Consider the following 17,615-nt stretch of genomic DNA (forward strand, 5'->3'; position numbering starts at 1 on the left):
GTGTGTGTGTGTGTGTGTGTGTGTGTGTGTGTGTGTGTGTGTGTGTGTTAAGCACCCCTGGCAGCAATTGTTATTGAAAACTAAAGTAGGAATGCAACCTATTTAGTGAACTGGAAACTTGAAGATTCTGCCCACAAAATAAAGATTATATGAATAATTTAATTTGGTTACTGTGTTGCAGTGTTAAATTAGAAAATGTGACTGTTTTCCCATGACTGAGTATGATAAAACTTAAATTCTTCATACTACTTTCACATTTCCTAAAATAATTATGTTAGTTTTTTTTTAAATATATACTTTAGGTATAAATGTCTATATATTATAATCTCTAGTTAATAGCTTTGAATAAATTCATGAAGTGTCATTTTTTTAGTAGTGATATAGCAAAAATATTTAACATTGTATTCCTATTCTTTTATTAGGATTTGGAACTTGGAAGGAATTCAGACAGCTCATTTTGTTCTTCATTCCCCTGGAATGAGTGTGTGCTGGCATCCTGAAGAAACTTTTAAGGTTGTTATTTATAACTTAGCTTTCTTTTATTAAGCTGAAAAGACATATACGTGTGTAATACATGCATATATAGAGGAGAAAAATCTATTACTTTTTCCACCTCAGAGACTCTAATTGTCAGAAATGCATTTGGACTAGTCTAGAATTCTGTAAGTTAAAAACTCTCTGTAATTAAGCTTTTATTTTACAGCCATCAACCATAAATGACATTTTTCAGAGTACATTTTTCCTGCCCTTTGGTAGATTGCAATCTAAAAACAGATGCCCAGACTGTCTAGTAGCAGTATTCATTAAAAAAAAAAAAAAAGGTTAAAATCCATGCTTGAAGCCATAATATGTAAACAGAAAGCATCTGTGGCATAAGGCAAATTTGAGCTAGCTGCAGTGGTATTCAACTCCTATTCAGAGTAGAGCTTTCTAAAATTCTAAAAATACACTGCAAGTTATTATCAATTGACCTTAATTCTTATTTCATTGAGAAGATAGGACTCATTCAACAAGTGTTTTCTCATTTGCCAGTATCTGCTCTTGGGCATCACTCTATTTTATCTTTCCCCAGAAGCTAAGAAGTTACTGTGTTCATCTTGTTAAAGTTAATTCTTTAGCTGTGTAGATCTCATGCCAATTCCCTAGGCATCTTGCTTTTATAGCTGTCTAACGTCTTCATGTTTCTCCATTGACTCTTTTCTGTCCTCATACTTGCACAAAAAGATAAGCTTGATTAATTATAGCAAACACATAGTACTAAATATACTTGGCCCATTGTCAGCATTTCATGTTAGCTCACTTAATCCTCATGGCAGCCTTATGAGATAGCAACTGTGATGACCCTCATTTAACAGATAAGGAAACCATTTCTGTCACTTCTATCTTGAAACCCTGCTCACTTGATCTTTGAAGATGCATTATTCTAGTCCTCTTGAGCATCTCTGCGTGTATCTTCCCTTTTTCCTTCTCTTCCAACTTTTCTTTCACCATGTATTTGTGAATTGTTGGCAGAGGTAGTTCTCACCTACACTGTGCCCTTTAGGTGTAAGAGAAGATAAAAGAATGAATAAAGCCCCTGCCCTTAAGTTATACAATTACTGGCTTATAAGGAAGAAAAACATGTAAATACAGCAACACAGATTTTAAGTGTTGGAATTAAAAAATCTAGTAAGTATATCCATGACATAAAAAAGGATTAATCAGGGCTCCGGGGTGGCTCAGTTGTTAGGCGTCTGCCTTCGGCTCGGGTCATGATTCTGGGGTCCTGGGATCAAGTCCCACAAAAAGGATTAATCAGATCTGCTGATAGCCTTCACAGAGGAGGTAATCCTGAGCTGAGATGTCCCAGACTACGTAAGTATGTTCTCTGAGCCTTGGGATACCATGAATCCTTGTTTCAGGCATATTGGATCTTTCATCAGTAGAACTGTACAGTCTGTATATATGCATGAGTAAAATTTTCCTATTTATTCATATTAAATATGTAGGGATTGTTCCATGTATAAGTATTGTTTTTGAAGGCAGGTCCTATATTTTATTTTATGCAAGATTTCTCCCCTGTAGCAGTGAGTCTACGTGAAGTATAACAGGGATTCTACCTAAATGTTAGTATCACCATGTATAAATACAATAGGCTACCTTTTTTTTTTTTTCTAGAGAGAACAGACGAAGGCAGGGCAGTAGGAGAGGGAAAGAGAGAATTTTTTTTTTTTATTATTTGAGAGAGAGTGAGAGAGAGAAAACAAGCAGAGTGAGAGAGAGAAAACAAGCAGAGTGAGGGGCAGAGGGAGAAGACGACTCCCCCACTGAGCAGGGAGACCTATCTGGGGCTTGATCCTGGGACTCCAGGGTCATGACCTGAGCCGAAGGTAGACGCTTAACTGACTGAGCCACCCAGGTACCCCAGAGAGAGAGAATCTTAAGCAGGCTCCATGCCCAGCACGGAGCCTGACACGGGGCTCAATCTCCCAACCCCGAGATCATGACCTGAGCTGAAATCAAGAGTTGGACGCTTAACCAACTGGAGCCACCCAGATGCCCCAAATAGGCTACTTTTTTAAATCTGTGACCTAGATGAGAAATGAGAACTTTTCTTATAACTTCTATCCCAAAACTTGTATCTTAATGCTTGTGATTCAGGTCCCTTTCCTTTATATGCTTTAAGTTAATTTCTGTTTTACTTCTGTATATCATTAAAACTCCCTCCCACCCCACCTCCTTTTTTATTGTTTCCATGACTTCAGAATGTTTGGAAGTCCCTGCTGTAGATCACATACACTCAAAATCTGAAATTACTTTTGATGTCTTCCTTCTATATATGCAAACTATTCCAGGTTTTTAATTTTTCCTTCCCTAGGAACACATTACTAGAACACATTCCTCTGTCATTAAGGTGCATTCTTCACCTTCCTTTTCCCACAAGTAACTCCTACCAAGGCTTAGCTGTTTCAAAGGTTTTGGCTCCCCACTCTTTGATTTTTCTTGCCTACTTTAGTTAAACTAATCTTAAAAACCCGTTTCATCATGTCACCCCTAAACACAAAAACCTAAAATACAGAAAGGCGACACAGAAGTGATCTTGAGCAATTAAGATCTTAAATCCAATTAACCACAATTGGAGCTAGGATTTTACCAGGTAGTCATAACAGAACCAAGAGTTTAGGATGTCATAGAATCAGAGAATTGGGACTGAGGACATCTGAGTCTCTGACTCTAAGAGAGTAGATTGCTGCTAAATCAAATGCGTTATAACAACCGACACTTGTTGAATGCTTTCTGAGCGCCGGGGACTGTGCTCAGTATTTTACATGTGTTCTCTCATGTAATTCTCACAAAACACTCTGAGGTTGGTGACATTTTTCTATCCATTTTATAGATAAGAAAACTGAAGCACCAAAAGGTTAATAAGTAATTTACCCAAGGCCACACAGTCACAGATTTGACCTTATTCAGGTTTAAGTACTAGTGTTCTGTGCTACAAAAGCTACATCCCCTCTTAATTCAGTGCATATTCTGTTTATGGTTCTGGGAAGTCCTAAAGGAAAAATTCCCCTGTAAACTTTTTAGCTCCAGCAGTTCCCAAACTTTTTTACTCTATCTGCTTTCAACCAAAAAAATAAAAAAACATCTATCATCACAATTGAGCACAGTTTAAAAAAGATAAATAACAGAACTGAGTTTTCAATCTGACTTCAACCTATAATAATAGCGAATGTTTTGTGCTCTGACCATTCTAAGTGGTTTACGTGTATTAATTCATACCATACTATGAAATAGGTACTGTTATTAGCTCCATTTTTACTGATGAGAACTTAATGCACAGAGAGGTCATTTGGTCGAGGTCATACAGCAGAGCTAAGACCCACCCAAGCAGTCTGGCTAACAACAGCTGCATTCTAAACCACCTGCTTTATTGCGCCTTCTAATTTAGGACCTAGGACCCAGATGGACTTTGTCCCCAATCCATAATTTATACCTGAAATCCTTAAGATTTTTTGATTCAAGCTTAAAATCTCAAATATTTTTATTAGTTCCTAGCGACGCTTCCTTGGTCTCCTCTCCTCAACTATATATTAGCACACCAAACCATTCACCGGTCTTCACAGTCTAGCTTATAGTAAGAAATACATGTGCACTGTAGTCAGACAGACCTAGGTTCAAGACCTGAGTGCAGATGCAGGCTCTGCCACAGGCTAGCAGTGAGACTTCAACAAGTTACTTTTGTCACTCCACACCTCAGTCTCTTCTTCTGAAAAATGGGATTAATGATAGTAATATTTTCATACAGTGGTTATGAGGATTCAGTAAGGCAGGGCATGTGAAGCTCAGTGTTGCATTTGTTTTTGTTGTATAACATGTAACTGACCTGATGTTATTCTTAGTAGAATTAGTATTATTTTAACATTCTGCCTGTTAAAGTTCTGAATTCTACCTTTTCTATTAAGAATCCCAAAATTGGAAAGACTACCAATATTCTACTTATATTCTAGGGTCATTTTTTTTTTTTTCCATAATTCTCTTCTCTAGATGGGAAATTTCTTGGTATCAAGGATCATCTTTTACTTTTGACTTCTGTGGAAATTAGCATAGTATTTTGCATAAACATGTGTATATAGTTGATCTTCATTATTCACAGATTCTATATCTGCAAGTTTTGTCTACTCGCTGAAATTTATTTATAACCCCAAAATCAGTACTCATGGCATTTCACAGTTGCAGACATGCACAGAGCAACAAGAAATTCGAGTCGGCTAAGATGCACATTTACAGCTAAGGCTGAATGAGGCCAGTGCTCTGCCTTCTTGTTTTAGCTCTCGTACTCTAAGCAAGTGTCCTCTTTGTGGTCTATTTAGTGCCACATTTTTATGCTTTTTGTTGGTGATTTCACCATGTAAAATGGCCCCCAAGCATAAAGCATTTAAGTGCTAAAGTGCAGTCTAGGGTTCCTAAGTGCCATAAGGCTGTGATGTGCTTTATGGAGAAAATAATATGGTATTAGATAAGCTTTATTCAAGCATGAGCTATAGTGCTGTTGGCTGTGAGGCTTGTTTTTTGTTTTGTTTTGTTTTTAAGATTTATTTATTTTAGAGGGGGCAGGGAGGGGCAGAGGGAGAAAAAGAGGAACTTAAGCAGAGTCCGCACTGAGTGCAGAGCCTGATGCAGGGCTCAATCTCAAAAACCTGAGGTCAGACCTGAGCCAAAACCAAGAGTCAGGTGCTTAACCGACTGCTCCACCCGGGCACCCCAGCTGTGAGTTCTATGTTAATGAATCAGTATATATGAAACACAGTATCTTTAAAAATACATAATACCAGATTATGCATTGGTCAGTTGACAAAAATGTTATGCCCAGAGACTCACAAGAACCCAGCCCTTTATTTCCTCTAGGATCAGTGTTCAATATTTACTAATTCCTTGTTTGCAGCAATTTAATAGACTCTAACTACTATGAATAATAAGACTCAACTGTGTGTGTGGGCAGTGGGGGAAGGTGGAGGTAGATGCTCAGTAAATGTCTCTTAGATAATGAATAATAGAATGACTGCCAGTAGTCCTAAGCCAGACATGATCTGTCTTATTAGAAGTAGTAACAATACTTTAATGGTGTTTTATGGGTTTAGGAAAATACAGTTATGTACAATATCACATTATAGCCATATGGTAACATTTTGAGTCTGATGTAATTATCCCACATTTCACAGATAGGAAAAAAGCAAGCTCCAGGTCATTCAACAGATTAGTAGAACGCAGGATTATTGACACTAAGTCTCTCATTCTTTCCAGGCTACCACTGTTACTTCACACCTTCAGGAATGTTTTCATATAACCAGAATTAGGAAGTAAGAACTTTACAGAAAATGTAGAGAGTTTTTAAACCATTTTATTTGGGCAACAACTACTTATCTATTCATAGCAATCTCTTTACCTTAACTCTCACAAATGGGTATCCTAATGCCTTGCTTCTTTGATTCTAAGAAATAAATTTTTTCACATGTTAATATTTTATAAAATTGAAATTTATCTAATGATTATTTTTGCATTGATAAGATATTTCTTAGAAAGGAAGGGAAGGAAGAAGAGAGGGATCAGGGAAGGAAGGAAGGAGCAAGCTCATTATTCAACATCTTAAATCAGTAGTATTTTAGAATAAAGGAAATATTGAAGTAAGAGTAACCACTATATATTGAGTGAGTGGCTGCTTTGTGACAAGCATAGTACTGGGTGCTTTACATGTATTACCTTTTTAAGATTTTATTTTTTTTAAGTGATCTCTACACCCAACATATGGGCTCAAACTCAAAACTCTTGAGATCAAGAATCACATGCTCTACCAACTGAGCCAGCCAGGCACCCCCCTATAATACTCATTTAATCAACACAACAATGCTGTAGCTATTCTTATCCTTATATATACATTTTAGAAAGAAGAAAGCTGCCAATCAAGGACTTGTAATTTGACCAGTCATTTAGCTTTTAAGTGGAGGAAGCAGCCTTGCTCCCCAGGCCCGTCTGTGCTCCTTACACCATGCTGCCTTCCATTCTGGAAACAATCTCACGACACATAAGGATGTGTAACACATAATATAGCTCTGTTGAGAAATACATACTTAGCTATCCTTTCTAGACACATAACTTAAGCTGTAACTTTTCCCAGAATGATTCTTTGGACTTATTATTTCCTAGTAACCATATATCATCATTTAAAATTGTACTCAACTTTCCTGAGTCTTTCTTTCACCAGTTTTCTGTAAGTTTTTTAATATTTGACAGAGATTTTTACATAGGCTTCACCTATTTCATTTGCATTTGATGTCCCATTTGTAATATATGCAAATGTTTACATGTTATGTATAATATTGAATTACTGCCTCAGATTTGGCTAGTGAATTAGGTGAATTTTTTTTTCTGTCTTACAGCTGATGGTTGCAGAGAAGAATGGAACAATCCGGTTTTATGATCTTTTGACTCAACAGGCTATTTTATCTCTGGAATCAGAACAGATGCCATTAATGTCAGCCCACTGGTGCTTAAAAAATACCTTCAAAGTTGGAGCTGTTGCAGGAAGTGATTGGTTAATTTGGGATATTACTCGATCCAGGTATTTCCTTAGCAACTATCTGTTGCACACCCAAAAAAGTCAGTCACTATTGCTAAATGATCCACAGAGCCTCTCTTGTATACCTGAGCCTCACTATAGAGCAGAAACAAGTCTCTCTTGAAAAGGACCAGAGCTGTGGGTTTTTACATAACAGAGATAGATGCCCATGCTTTGCAGATTTACTTTGAGAGTAACCCAGGAAGAACAATGCAAAGTAAAAAATCTTTGATCTAAGCAGTGTTTATTTACGTTAAAAAAAAAGAGAGAAAAACATTGACTCTGTTGAATGATGGTGTTCTGTAACGGTTCTAAATCATGTCTGTGTCTCTATCATATTTCATCTATGTTAATCCAGTGCTTATTTGGAATTTTGTCACAGTTTAAGTACATTGGGCATTGTGTCCTTTAAAGAAAAAATACCGTTTAAACCTTAATTTAAGTTCCTCTGCTTGAGACCAGCACTTAAATTCATAAAATACAAAATGTTACCTTTTAGTTATCCTCAAGATAAGAGGCCTGTCCACATGGATCAAGCCTGCTTATTCAGGTAATGTACCATTTTTGTTGGAGTTATATTTAATTTTTTGAATTTGGTTATTTCGTTACATGCTGTGCCACTATCTCGAATACTTTCCCAGTCCTCTCCTTTGCACGGAGGTGTTGGGGGTGTTTTGGCGTTTGTTTACTGACTGTTTGATAAATGGTTATTTTGCTTTCCTGACTAAGTCTTTGCTTTTGTCTTTTTGTCTGGGTGAGGGAGTGATTCATTTTCTTTGAAAAATTTTATAAAATACAAAACATATTGCCATTCCACTAATACCTCTCCAACAATTTGTAATATATGCTTCCTTATATTTTGTTCTGATAGATGTAAAATGTAGGTGGGCCAATGTTTATGCATATAAACTTCATTGTTGTGCTTTAAATGAGAACACACTATATTATGTATCTGACTTTTTTTCTACTTAATATACATGTCTACCTTGTTCTTATTGACTTTTGCGTAATATTCCATTGTATAATGTAGTCATTAGGGTGCTTTTAGCTTCAAGTAACATGAAAACTTACTAACTAAGACTAAAACAAGTAGTGTATTTCTTATATGCTGTATTTCATCAAATCTAAAATACCCCCAATAAACTTATAGGACTTGGGGACACCATCATTTTTTGTACAACTTAGAAAAAAATATATTCAGGGGCGCCTGGGTGGCTTAGTCATTAAGCGTCTGCCTTCAGCTCAGGTCATGACTCTGGGGTCTTGGGATCGAGCCCCGCATCGGGCTCCCTGCTCCGCGGGAAGCCTGCTTCTCGCTCTCCCACATCCCCCTGCTTGTGTTCTCTTTCTGTGTCTTTCTCTGTCGAATAAATAAATAAAATCTTAAAAAAAAAAAAAAGAAAAAATATATTCAACAAAATGTAAGGTGCCATAGATTGTAAGATGCACTCTGATTTCAGAAATATGAGCGCATCATAGAGACGTGATGGCTTCTGAAGGAGGCAGTCTCAGGACTGGCTCAGTAGCTCACAGTGCCAACAGGAGTTCAGCCCTTTCCCTCTGCTGTCCACAGTGCCGGGGCTTCGGTTCTATACTTTCACAGTTACAAAATGACTACCAGAGTTCCAGGCGTCATAGCCTCATACGAGCTTGTCCAAAGTAAGAGGAGGAGAAGGAGCACTCCTCTTTTATTAGGGATTGCTATCATTGCCTATCATCCATTCTGGTCAGTCACACTGTCAGAAGGTAGTTGGGGTTCAGTTAGCATGGAAAAAGGGCAGAAAGGCTGTTGGACAGCAACTAATAATGTCTGCCCATATTAACCAGACTTTAGCCTTTTCTTTCTTTCTTTTTTTTAATCAACAAATCCTTTCTTTTTTTCATATATCTTCCCCACTGTACTTATCATAGTGCTAGGCATGTCGCTGGAGCTATATTAACACTTTTTGTTTCATTAACAGTATTTCAATGTCTAGGATATCTTGAAACTTAAATATTCAAATATCTAAATATTCTAGGTGTTTAAATGCATGAATTTATCACTAATCTTCTAACAAATGTCAATAAGAACATTAATTTTTTTAATGTATTGCACTGTGAAATATTTTATATTTGTCTGATGCCATGTTTATATCCCCCACCACACTGTCAGCCCTTTGGTTATAAGAAAGGAACTGCTAACTTTGTGTAACTTTGGAACTTAACAAAGTGGCACATTGCAAGCATTTAATAAATATTCACAAAATGAGAAAATATTTATAGCTAACTTCCCTGAAATATCCAGTCCAGTTGTAAAGCTGTATTAACAAATTTAGACTTATAAAATTATTGGTTATGTGCAAAAAGAAATAAATTGTTTTAGAAAAGCTTGTAGTTATCTCTAGGATACTATGGGTATTTTTGTCTTTTCTTAGGTGGTCCACAATTAATGAGAACTTGTTTGCAACCACTGGTTATCCTGGCAAAATTGCAAGCCAGTTTCAGATTCATCATTTAGGACACCCTCAGGTAATTTGGAGTTGTTTTATGGCATATGTGTTTTTAAATTTGTGTTTTCTACTTTTCTACTCATAGCCCCCAAATCTGTAATGTAACTAAAGACATTTGTGAATGTCTTATCTGCTTAAATTGGAAAGAGAAAGCATTTTTTGGTGTTTAAATCACCAGTGGTAACAGACCTTTTTGCCAGTATTCATGTAAGAAGCATTTTATTTCTTTTTTATTTCCTTCTTCATTTAAACATAATAATTTTACTCGCTTGCTTGGTTTAGGCTACAAAAATGTTTGAGTCTAAGCTAAACCAGTTACTCATAGAGTATTTGTATCCTTCATTCTAGCCCGCTGCGGACAAATAATGTGTATTTCACCTATGAGGGAGCATATTTTTCATTCTATTTCCTCTGTGTTAGCCAAAGACAATTTATCAATGCATTTCTTATTTTTGTAGGGTAGTTTTTACTTATTAACTTTGGTGATTTATTAAGTTTCTTTAATTCTTCACGTATTTTGTAGCCTGTCCTCATTGGTTCTGTAGCCGTCGGATCTGGCCTCTCCTGGCATAGAACTCTCCCACTGTGTGCAATTGGAGGAGACCACAAGCTATTGTTTTGGGTAACTGAAATGTAAAACAAATTTTCTGTGTACCTTAGATCCATAAACTTTGTATTTTTAATACATATTTTGGAGAATTCCTTATTTTTATATCAAATATACTGTAAGCTCTAGAAATGTCCATTTGTTGCTTCTGTTAAATAAAATGTTAATGGTTTGAAAAATCATTTTCCTGCTCTGTTCTATATGTGTGTATATATTCATACATAACACATACATATATTTTTCTAAATCATCTTTTAAGGCTATAATTGACTCAGCAACTCTAGAAAAGAGATGACTAGAGAAACATATATATTTGTGATTTTATCACAGGATTATCCAAAGTATATCCTGTCCTCTATACTTCAAATATATGCTGTTTTCCTAATTCTCAGAGACACAAACATTTACAAAAGGAAGACAAGGTATTTCCTTTCAGTGTTACTCTGGAAGTGGTTCAAGGTATATGTGTGGGTGTATCCATTTTTGTTAGCATTCTGTATGTGTAAGGGTCTTAAACTTCCTCAGTAATAATAAAAAATTATTATTCAGTTTAATATAAAGAATGATTTTCAGGGGGGTGCCTGCGTGGCTCAGTCAGTTAAGCACCTGCCTTCGGCTCAGGTCATGATCCCAGGGTCCTGGGATTGAGTCCCTCATCGGGCTCCCTGCTCAGCGGGAAGCCTGCGTCTCCCTTTGCCTGCCACTCCCCCTGCTTGTGCTCTCTCTCTCTCTCAAATAAATAAATAAAATCTTGTAAAAAAAATGATTTTCAGTTTCTTAAAAATGTGACTGATTTACTCAATCCTGTTTACTATATGCCAATTTTTTGGGGGGGGGGTTTGTTTTTGTTTTATTTTTAAATCTTTTTTTTTTTTTAAGATTTTATTTATTTGACACAGAGAGCGCACAAGTAGGCAGAGCCGCAGGCAATGGGAGAAGCAGGTTCCCACTGAGCAGAGAGCCTGACGTGGGCCTTGACCCCAGGACTCTGGGATCATAACCCGAGCCGAAGGCAGACGCTTCACGCACTGAGCCACCCAGGCGCCCCTGCCAATTTCTTTTGACTAGACATCTCAGCATTCTTAGAAGTTCTTTCTGGTGTATGGGATAAAGCTTACCTTGAAAAAAGGAATCATAATTTAATCTTGACAGCCTCTGCCTTTTATGAATCTTCACCATTTTTACCAAGAAACTGAAATGTTTTTGTGATGGCCCCTAGTGGCAGTAGAACTATATTCACCTGACTCTCAAGATCACTGAAATTGTCATTATGCAAGGCAGCCATATCATGTTTTTGTGACACATCGTGATGTAATCAGAAAAGTGTAAGATTATGGTTCTGTTTATCCGTAAAGTATAGAGGAAAATTAATTCCTACAAACTCTGTGTCCCTGTGAATTAATGCCTCTGCAACTGCATTTCCTCTTACAGAATGGAAATAGGAATTACTGTCTCATGGAGTTATTGTGAGTATTAACTTAAGGTGAATAAAAATACCTAACATGGGTCTGCCTCACAGTTCGGGGATTTGTAGGTATTATTAATTTATTTCTGAGATGTACAGTTCTTATTTTTGAGGAATTTAAGTGTTATTTTTAATTAAGAATGCCAATGAAGGGGCGCCTGGGTGGCTCAGTCGTTAAGCGTCTGCCTTCGGCTCAGGTCATGATCCCAGAGTCCTGGGATCGAGCCCCACATCGGGCTCCCTGCTCAGCAGGAAGCCTGCTCCTCCCTCTCCCACTCCCCCTGCTTGTGTTCCCTCTCTCGCTGTGTCTCTCTCTGTCAAATAAATCAATAAAATCTTTAAAAAAAAAAAAGAATGCCAATGAATATTTTTTAATTGTGTTTTATTCATAAGCTGACTTATAATACATATCTAATGGAATCAAGAAAATTAGCTTTAAGAGAATGAAATGTTGCAGGTAGTTTTTTTTAATGCAATGAAATTTTATAATCATGTAGATGTTTGGTATAAACTGTTACATGCTTATAGTACAGATAAAAAATTGCGTAGCATAAGCAATTTCCAAGTCAACTATTTGATACAATAAAATATTATTACCAAATAGTAGAAATAGTTTCCTTTACACCTTCATAAGCAGATTGGAACTTAAAAAGGCAAAGGGCAGGGAATTTGGACTTATTTCCTTTTAACAATTTCTGTGATGGGACAGAGAACCCTAAAAGCATCAGGATAGACAAAAGAATTTGTAAAAATTTATCATTTCAGGATGTGTCCCAAAAGTAAGGGATACATATTGAGATGACAGATTGAGCTAGTGCATTTGAAAATTGTCTTATACTTAGGAAAGTTGACTTAGGAATTGAGTGGGTTATGATTAAGGATGGAGATTAAAAAGGTATGTTAGCCTTGGGTATTTGGGTGTTTAGGAAATGGGTTCTCTGGAATGAGGCCTTATCCAAATATAAGTTATCTGAAGAAATTACCCAGTAGGACTACTGTCTGTTAAGGGAAGCTGTCCTGGGAAAAGGTAACCCATGGTGGTCATGTAAGTACTAAATTTGTGGATTTATGCCAACAAGAGGCAGGAAGTGTTGTCCTTGGAGAAAATGGTTGTTTCATTTGTAAATTAATATGGTGACCATAGTGACACTAAAGTCTCAAGAAATGAGAGGGATATCTTTACCTTTTAGCTTCAGGAGCGGTATTCACGCTATCCTGAGTAAGCATTTGTTAAACTTTACTATGTTCAATTACTTTAAATGGTGTAATGATACTCTTTTTCATTAGAAAACTTTGTTCTTAGTAAACTGTTTAAATTAGATTAACACAGGAGGCAGTGTTTTAGTGGGGAGTTTTTATTGGTCATGACTTCTAATTCCTGATAAATGAGTTCTGCTTTTGTGTATGTATATGTATCCTAGTTAGTTTTAGTTTTTCCATGTTTGTGTATGGCTAAGAGGGTTTTTCTTCTGTTGAAAATAAGTTTCTCTGAGGATTGCTTCACATACAAACATTGTGGAAAGGAAAAAAAAGTTATGTCCTAAAACTCATATTATTTAGGATTGTTGAAGCAAAAGTCAGGATATCACAAATCTGCAAGATGTCAGAACTAAATCCTACTCTTTCAAAATGATGGGATCATAAGTCCCATTTTATTTTTATGATTTGGCTTGTACACTGAATATTTCAATGTCGCTCCCATGCCAAAACACAAAATCGCACACCCATGCACTCCAATTTGTTTCTTTGGTAATTTGTGACTACATATTGACACTGACCTAGAAATGTTCCTGTTGCTGTTTTAAATCTCGTGTCAGTGAAGAAGAAATTGAAATCTGGTTTGCACATTTGTGTCTGGTTTTTTGTAATTGTCCAAAATCTGACATTATCCCAGAAATGCTGATTGGGAAGTTATGAGACAGTATTGTGCCCAAGACTGATTTCTGAGGAGAGGACAAGTATTTGCTCCAGATTATTCCCCATGTTTTTCTGTAGCTCGAAAAGTTAAACTCAACCCAACTTTATATGATACCAGTAATAGCCTTAGTTTTGAGCCCAAATAAAATGTGCAAAGTAAAAATCATCATTATGATGGTCCATTTCCACATATTCCTCATGAGAGCATAGTCAAGTCCTCAGAAGCAACATTCTGTTCCAATAGATCTTTATCAAGCTGTCGGTGTGCTCAGTAACAGGGACAGGAGAGAACACTCTGTTTCTTTAACACCTTGCTGATTCAAAAACATTTATTTTAACAGGCATTGGGAAAGAATTTCAAAACAGCTAACATTCATTTCTAATTATACATTTAAAGAAATATGCCTTTTAAAACATAGGTAGAAGTTTTCTTTTGTTGTTGTTATTAACATGACTTTAATTATAGCAACCATTGTTAACTAAGCACAGTAACAACAAAATAATTAGGATATCAGCTTTGAAGATCTCATTTCACAAAAGGAAAAACAAATACACATTTGATGACATATCCATTACTCAGATTCAACATAACCAATTTCTTTTGCATGCATGGATACAGACTTCATGGGAAATCAAAAGCACTGAATCTCCTTTCTGACTTTTTCAGCTGTTCTTTGAACTACCTTAGTAAAAACAATTGTTGCCTGTATGTAGGATCAAGTTACATTTGCCTGGAAATTTCTTTGGATCGGCTTATTTCTGTTTAATTTATGTGTTTGTTATATTGCTGTTTGCCTTCTCAACTAATTTTTAACAGAATACTCTTACCTTGGGACTTGTAACACTTATGTAAGCTTATAAAATCCATATGAACAATGGTAAGTAAAAGGAGAGGACACCAGGTTTCTCAGCCTTTGCAAACACTTTGAGTAACCCAATAGATTTAAAGATGTATGAAATAAGCATTTCTGCCAACTGCATTTTTAGTGCTAGATTGAGTTGAATGCCTGTTTCCTTTCTTTATAGTAAAAGACAATAAATGCTGCTGGTATCTTTGCTTCTAATGGTTAAACACAAAACTTTGATCTTTCTCATAAACACAGCTGTTGTCCTATTACTGAGCCAAATCCAGACAAGATTAGACTCTGGCCAAAATTACGGTTAATCTCTGCAACCATCTCAAGAGCTTTCTAATGCTGTTTTAGGAAATCTCTATTTTTGAGACAGGGTATAAAGGAAATAAGCCCCAGACAACTAACCTCTAAGCCAGAAGCAACTAGTCATAAATTATGCCACAGTGATAAAGAAGGTGGAGGCTGTCTAAACAAATTAGTTCATTTTGGTTCATTTTCACTTAGACTATAACTGTTAAGAAATGACTTTGTTAGTGGACATTAGTTTAAACCAGACCAAAGAAGTTATTTTTTAAAGAACTTCTTTCTACCATCTTTTCTTAGTTAATGTTTCTTTGGTTAATTGCTAGTACTTTCTTCCACTAGTACTAATGAAATCTAGGTGTTCATTACAGATAAAATAACTCAGGTATACTTTATAGTAATTATTGTATAATAGCTCATTTGGTTTTCAGACCACCAAAAAAATGTGGGTTTTTTTCATTAAGGTTTAGACTCTGGAATTTAAAATACTTTGCCAAATATTATGTAGAGCTGATTCTCACGATAGTTGCACACTAGTGCCTCAAGCTATTGTGAACAGCTAATATGGCATTTCTCTCCCAATTGCCTGTACCTAGGAGAAATCTGTGGGAGTATCCCTCACTTGAAATGTACAGAACTCTAGTAAGACTTCCCTGGCACTTTATTTTGCATAAATAAATGCAAGTACAGACAAGGTCATATATATAGCTGCTTAGAGGTCTCACCCCACCCTGGACTTACCCACAAATACATATAGACCCCAAGTCCATGGAGTAATTCTAGATTTTGTCAGTGTTTTTGACGTAGTCTTTTCCCCATCATTCCACCCATCTGCCACAATAACTGAGATATGTTCATAAGTGTATATAATCTTTACAAAACCCTGGGTCATTGCTTCCCAACGTGTTGATGGCAAATGGAAGAGTATGGAATTATTGCAAGGGTTTCTCAATATTATATTCATATAACCACTATCAGAATCCTCTTTTACCTTTGAAGCCATAACCTCCTGGGTTCTTGAGATAATATAAACAGCCCCCAAAATCAAACTTGCCCACACAATTCTAGCAGGCGTTGATTTCAGGTGTTTTGCCAGCAGCCTCTTCCTCCCCCAAAACACCATTAACAGGTAGTGGGAAGAATGCGCCTGCCAATGAACCCTTCTCCAATTCAGCAAGAATGGCTTTTGAAGATTTCATTCAGAAATTTTGAGAGGGTTAAAAAGGTCCCAGGTACATCAAGGTGTGCTTGTCATCTTGATATCTATTATGTGACTCCCAGGTTTGGCCCTGGAGTGCAAATGAAATCAGAATAACAATTCCTGCCTATATGATACATAAGAGGCAAGACTTTCTAAGGTAGGGTATATTAATAGGAAAACTAATAGAACCTAGCCTGGAAAATAAAAGGGAGTGAAATGCTATTTTGAATGGAAATCTGGGATTTTAAAATGGATTCCCCAATATAGTTCACCCATTTCCATTTAATATTCCTATTTTAAATCCTCAACAGTGTGTATATATTCACTCAGTGTATATTAAATGTCCAGCCACAATCATCTGGGGTTCCTCAAAATTTTTTTCTATTAAAAAGGGCTTCTCATACTGGAAACTATTGTGAACCACTTTCCTAGACTGACTGGCTCATACCTTCTGGCACATTTTTTAAAGGATAATAGCAAAGGTTCTAACATGATCATTTTGGACTCTAGAAACAAGGCAACAGGAAGAAATGTTGATGTTGAACTTCCAGAGTAGTGTTAAGTGATTTATGTGGTTGTGATTCAAAATAACCTGACCGCTTTAAGAAGTCCAGGTGCTGAGTCATTTACTGAAACAGCCAGGGGAGGTTAATTAGAAGCAGCTGATAGTGGCATCATCTGCTTTTTTTTTTTTTTAAATAAATGGAGAGGGTTGTTCTACGAAGAGGACAGAGTGCTATAAAAGGTGTACAAATCTAAGCAAAGACTCATGACTGAGGCCTACTCATGTATACCCCCACCAATGAGGAAAAAATTTTGACTTAGTAAATTCAAGATGAAAGACCTTGGCAATACAAAACTGTAATGGTTACTTCTAAAAAGAGTGACTGTGGGTGACATTTTTCCCTCCTATGCTTTTTTCTTTTAGGTTTTCCATGATAAATATTTCACTTATACAATAAATTCTTTTTTTTTTTAAGATTTATTTATTTATTTATTTGACAGAGAGAGACACAGCGAGAGAGGGAACACAAGCAGGGGGAGTGGGAGAAGGAGAAGCAGGCTTCCTGCCGAGCAGGGAGCCCAATGTGGGGCTCCATCCCAGGACCCCGGGATCATGACCTGAGCCGAAGGCAGACGCTTAACAACTGAGCCACCCAGGCGCCCCTTATATAATAAATTCTTAACTTAAAAATAAGCAGATGTTAACTAACATGTGCATGACTCTTAGATTAAGTAAGGCAATATAAAGAAATGGAAACTGGCCTCTGATCTCAAAGAAATTACAGAGGTTGACAATATCACATTGTCACAAAAAGATAATGGTAGCATGTGCTAGGTATCAATGAGTAATGAAAGCAAGGAGTGTTGTAAGGATTGAAAGAAGAGAAGTGGCATCATCTTCTAAAGCAGGAAAGTTAAGACACTTCGAATTCTTGGGGCATCAGTTCCTCGGAAGGGGGGTGCAGTGCTTCAGGGATTACTAAAATAGGAGGTTTGATTGAGAGTGTAGATGAGTAGTAATTAGACATGCCCCCTTCCAAATACCCTCCCCCTAGCTTGCATAGCCAGACAGCTGCTCCTTCCCCTCTGATCACTTCAGATATTGTATGAGACTCTAGACTCAGGAGTGAGGTGCCTTGCTGAAACTATTACCTGAAATCCACATACTGAAAGGTGAGT

The 17,615-nt window shown here is 36.6% G+C and overlaps 1 protein-coding gene across 6 annotated transcripts in view; it reads left to right on the plus strand.

Annotated features, from left to right (window-relative positions):
- Positions 1-10,374, plus strand: part of NUP37 (nucleoporin 37) — a 41,743-nt gene extending 31,369 nt beyond the window's left edge. For all 6 annotated transcript variants that reach the window (XM_021687567.1, XM_021687568.1, XM_044914724.1 and 3 more), the window contains 5 exons: positions 423-513; positions 6,918-7,099; positions 7,596-7,646; positions 9,511-9,604; positions 10,109-10,374. In XM_021687567.1, the coding sequence (XP_021543242.1) occupies positions 423-513; positions 6,918-7,099; positions 7,596-7,646; positions 9,511-9,604; positions 10,109-10,222 (532 nt within the window). In that variant the 3' untranslated portion in view covers positions 10,223-10,374. The remainder of the gene's footprint in view (positions 1-422; positions 514-6,917; positions 7,100-7,595; positions 7,647-9,510; positions 9,605-10,108) is intronic.
- The last annotated feature ends 7,241 nt before the right edge of the window (positions 10,375-17,615 follow it).

Source organism: Neomonachus schauinslandi, chromosome 5, assembly GCF_002201575.2.
Source record: "Neomonachus schauinslandi chromosome 5, ASM220157v2, whole genome shotgun sequence".
NCBI classification, from domain to species: Eukaryota; Metazoa; Chordata; class Mammalia; order Carnivora; family Phocidae; genus Neomonachus; species Neomonachus schauinslandi.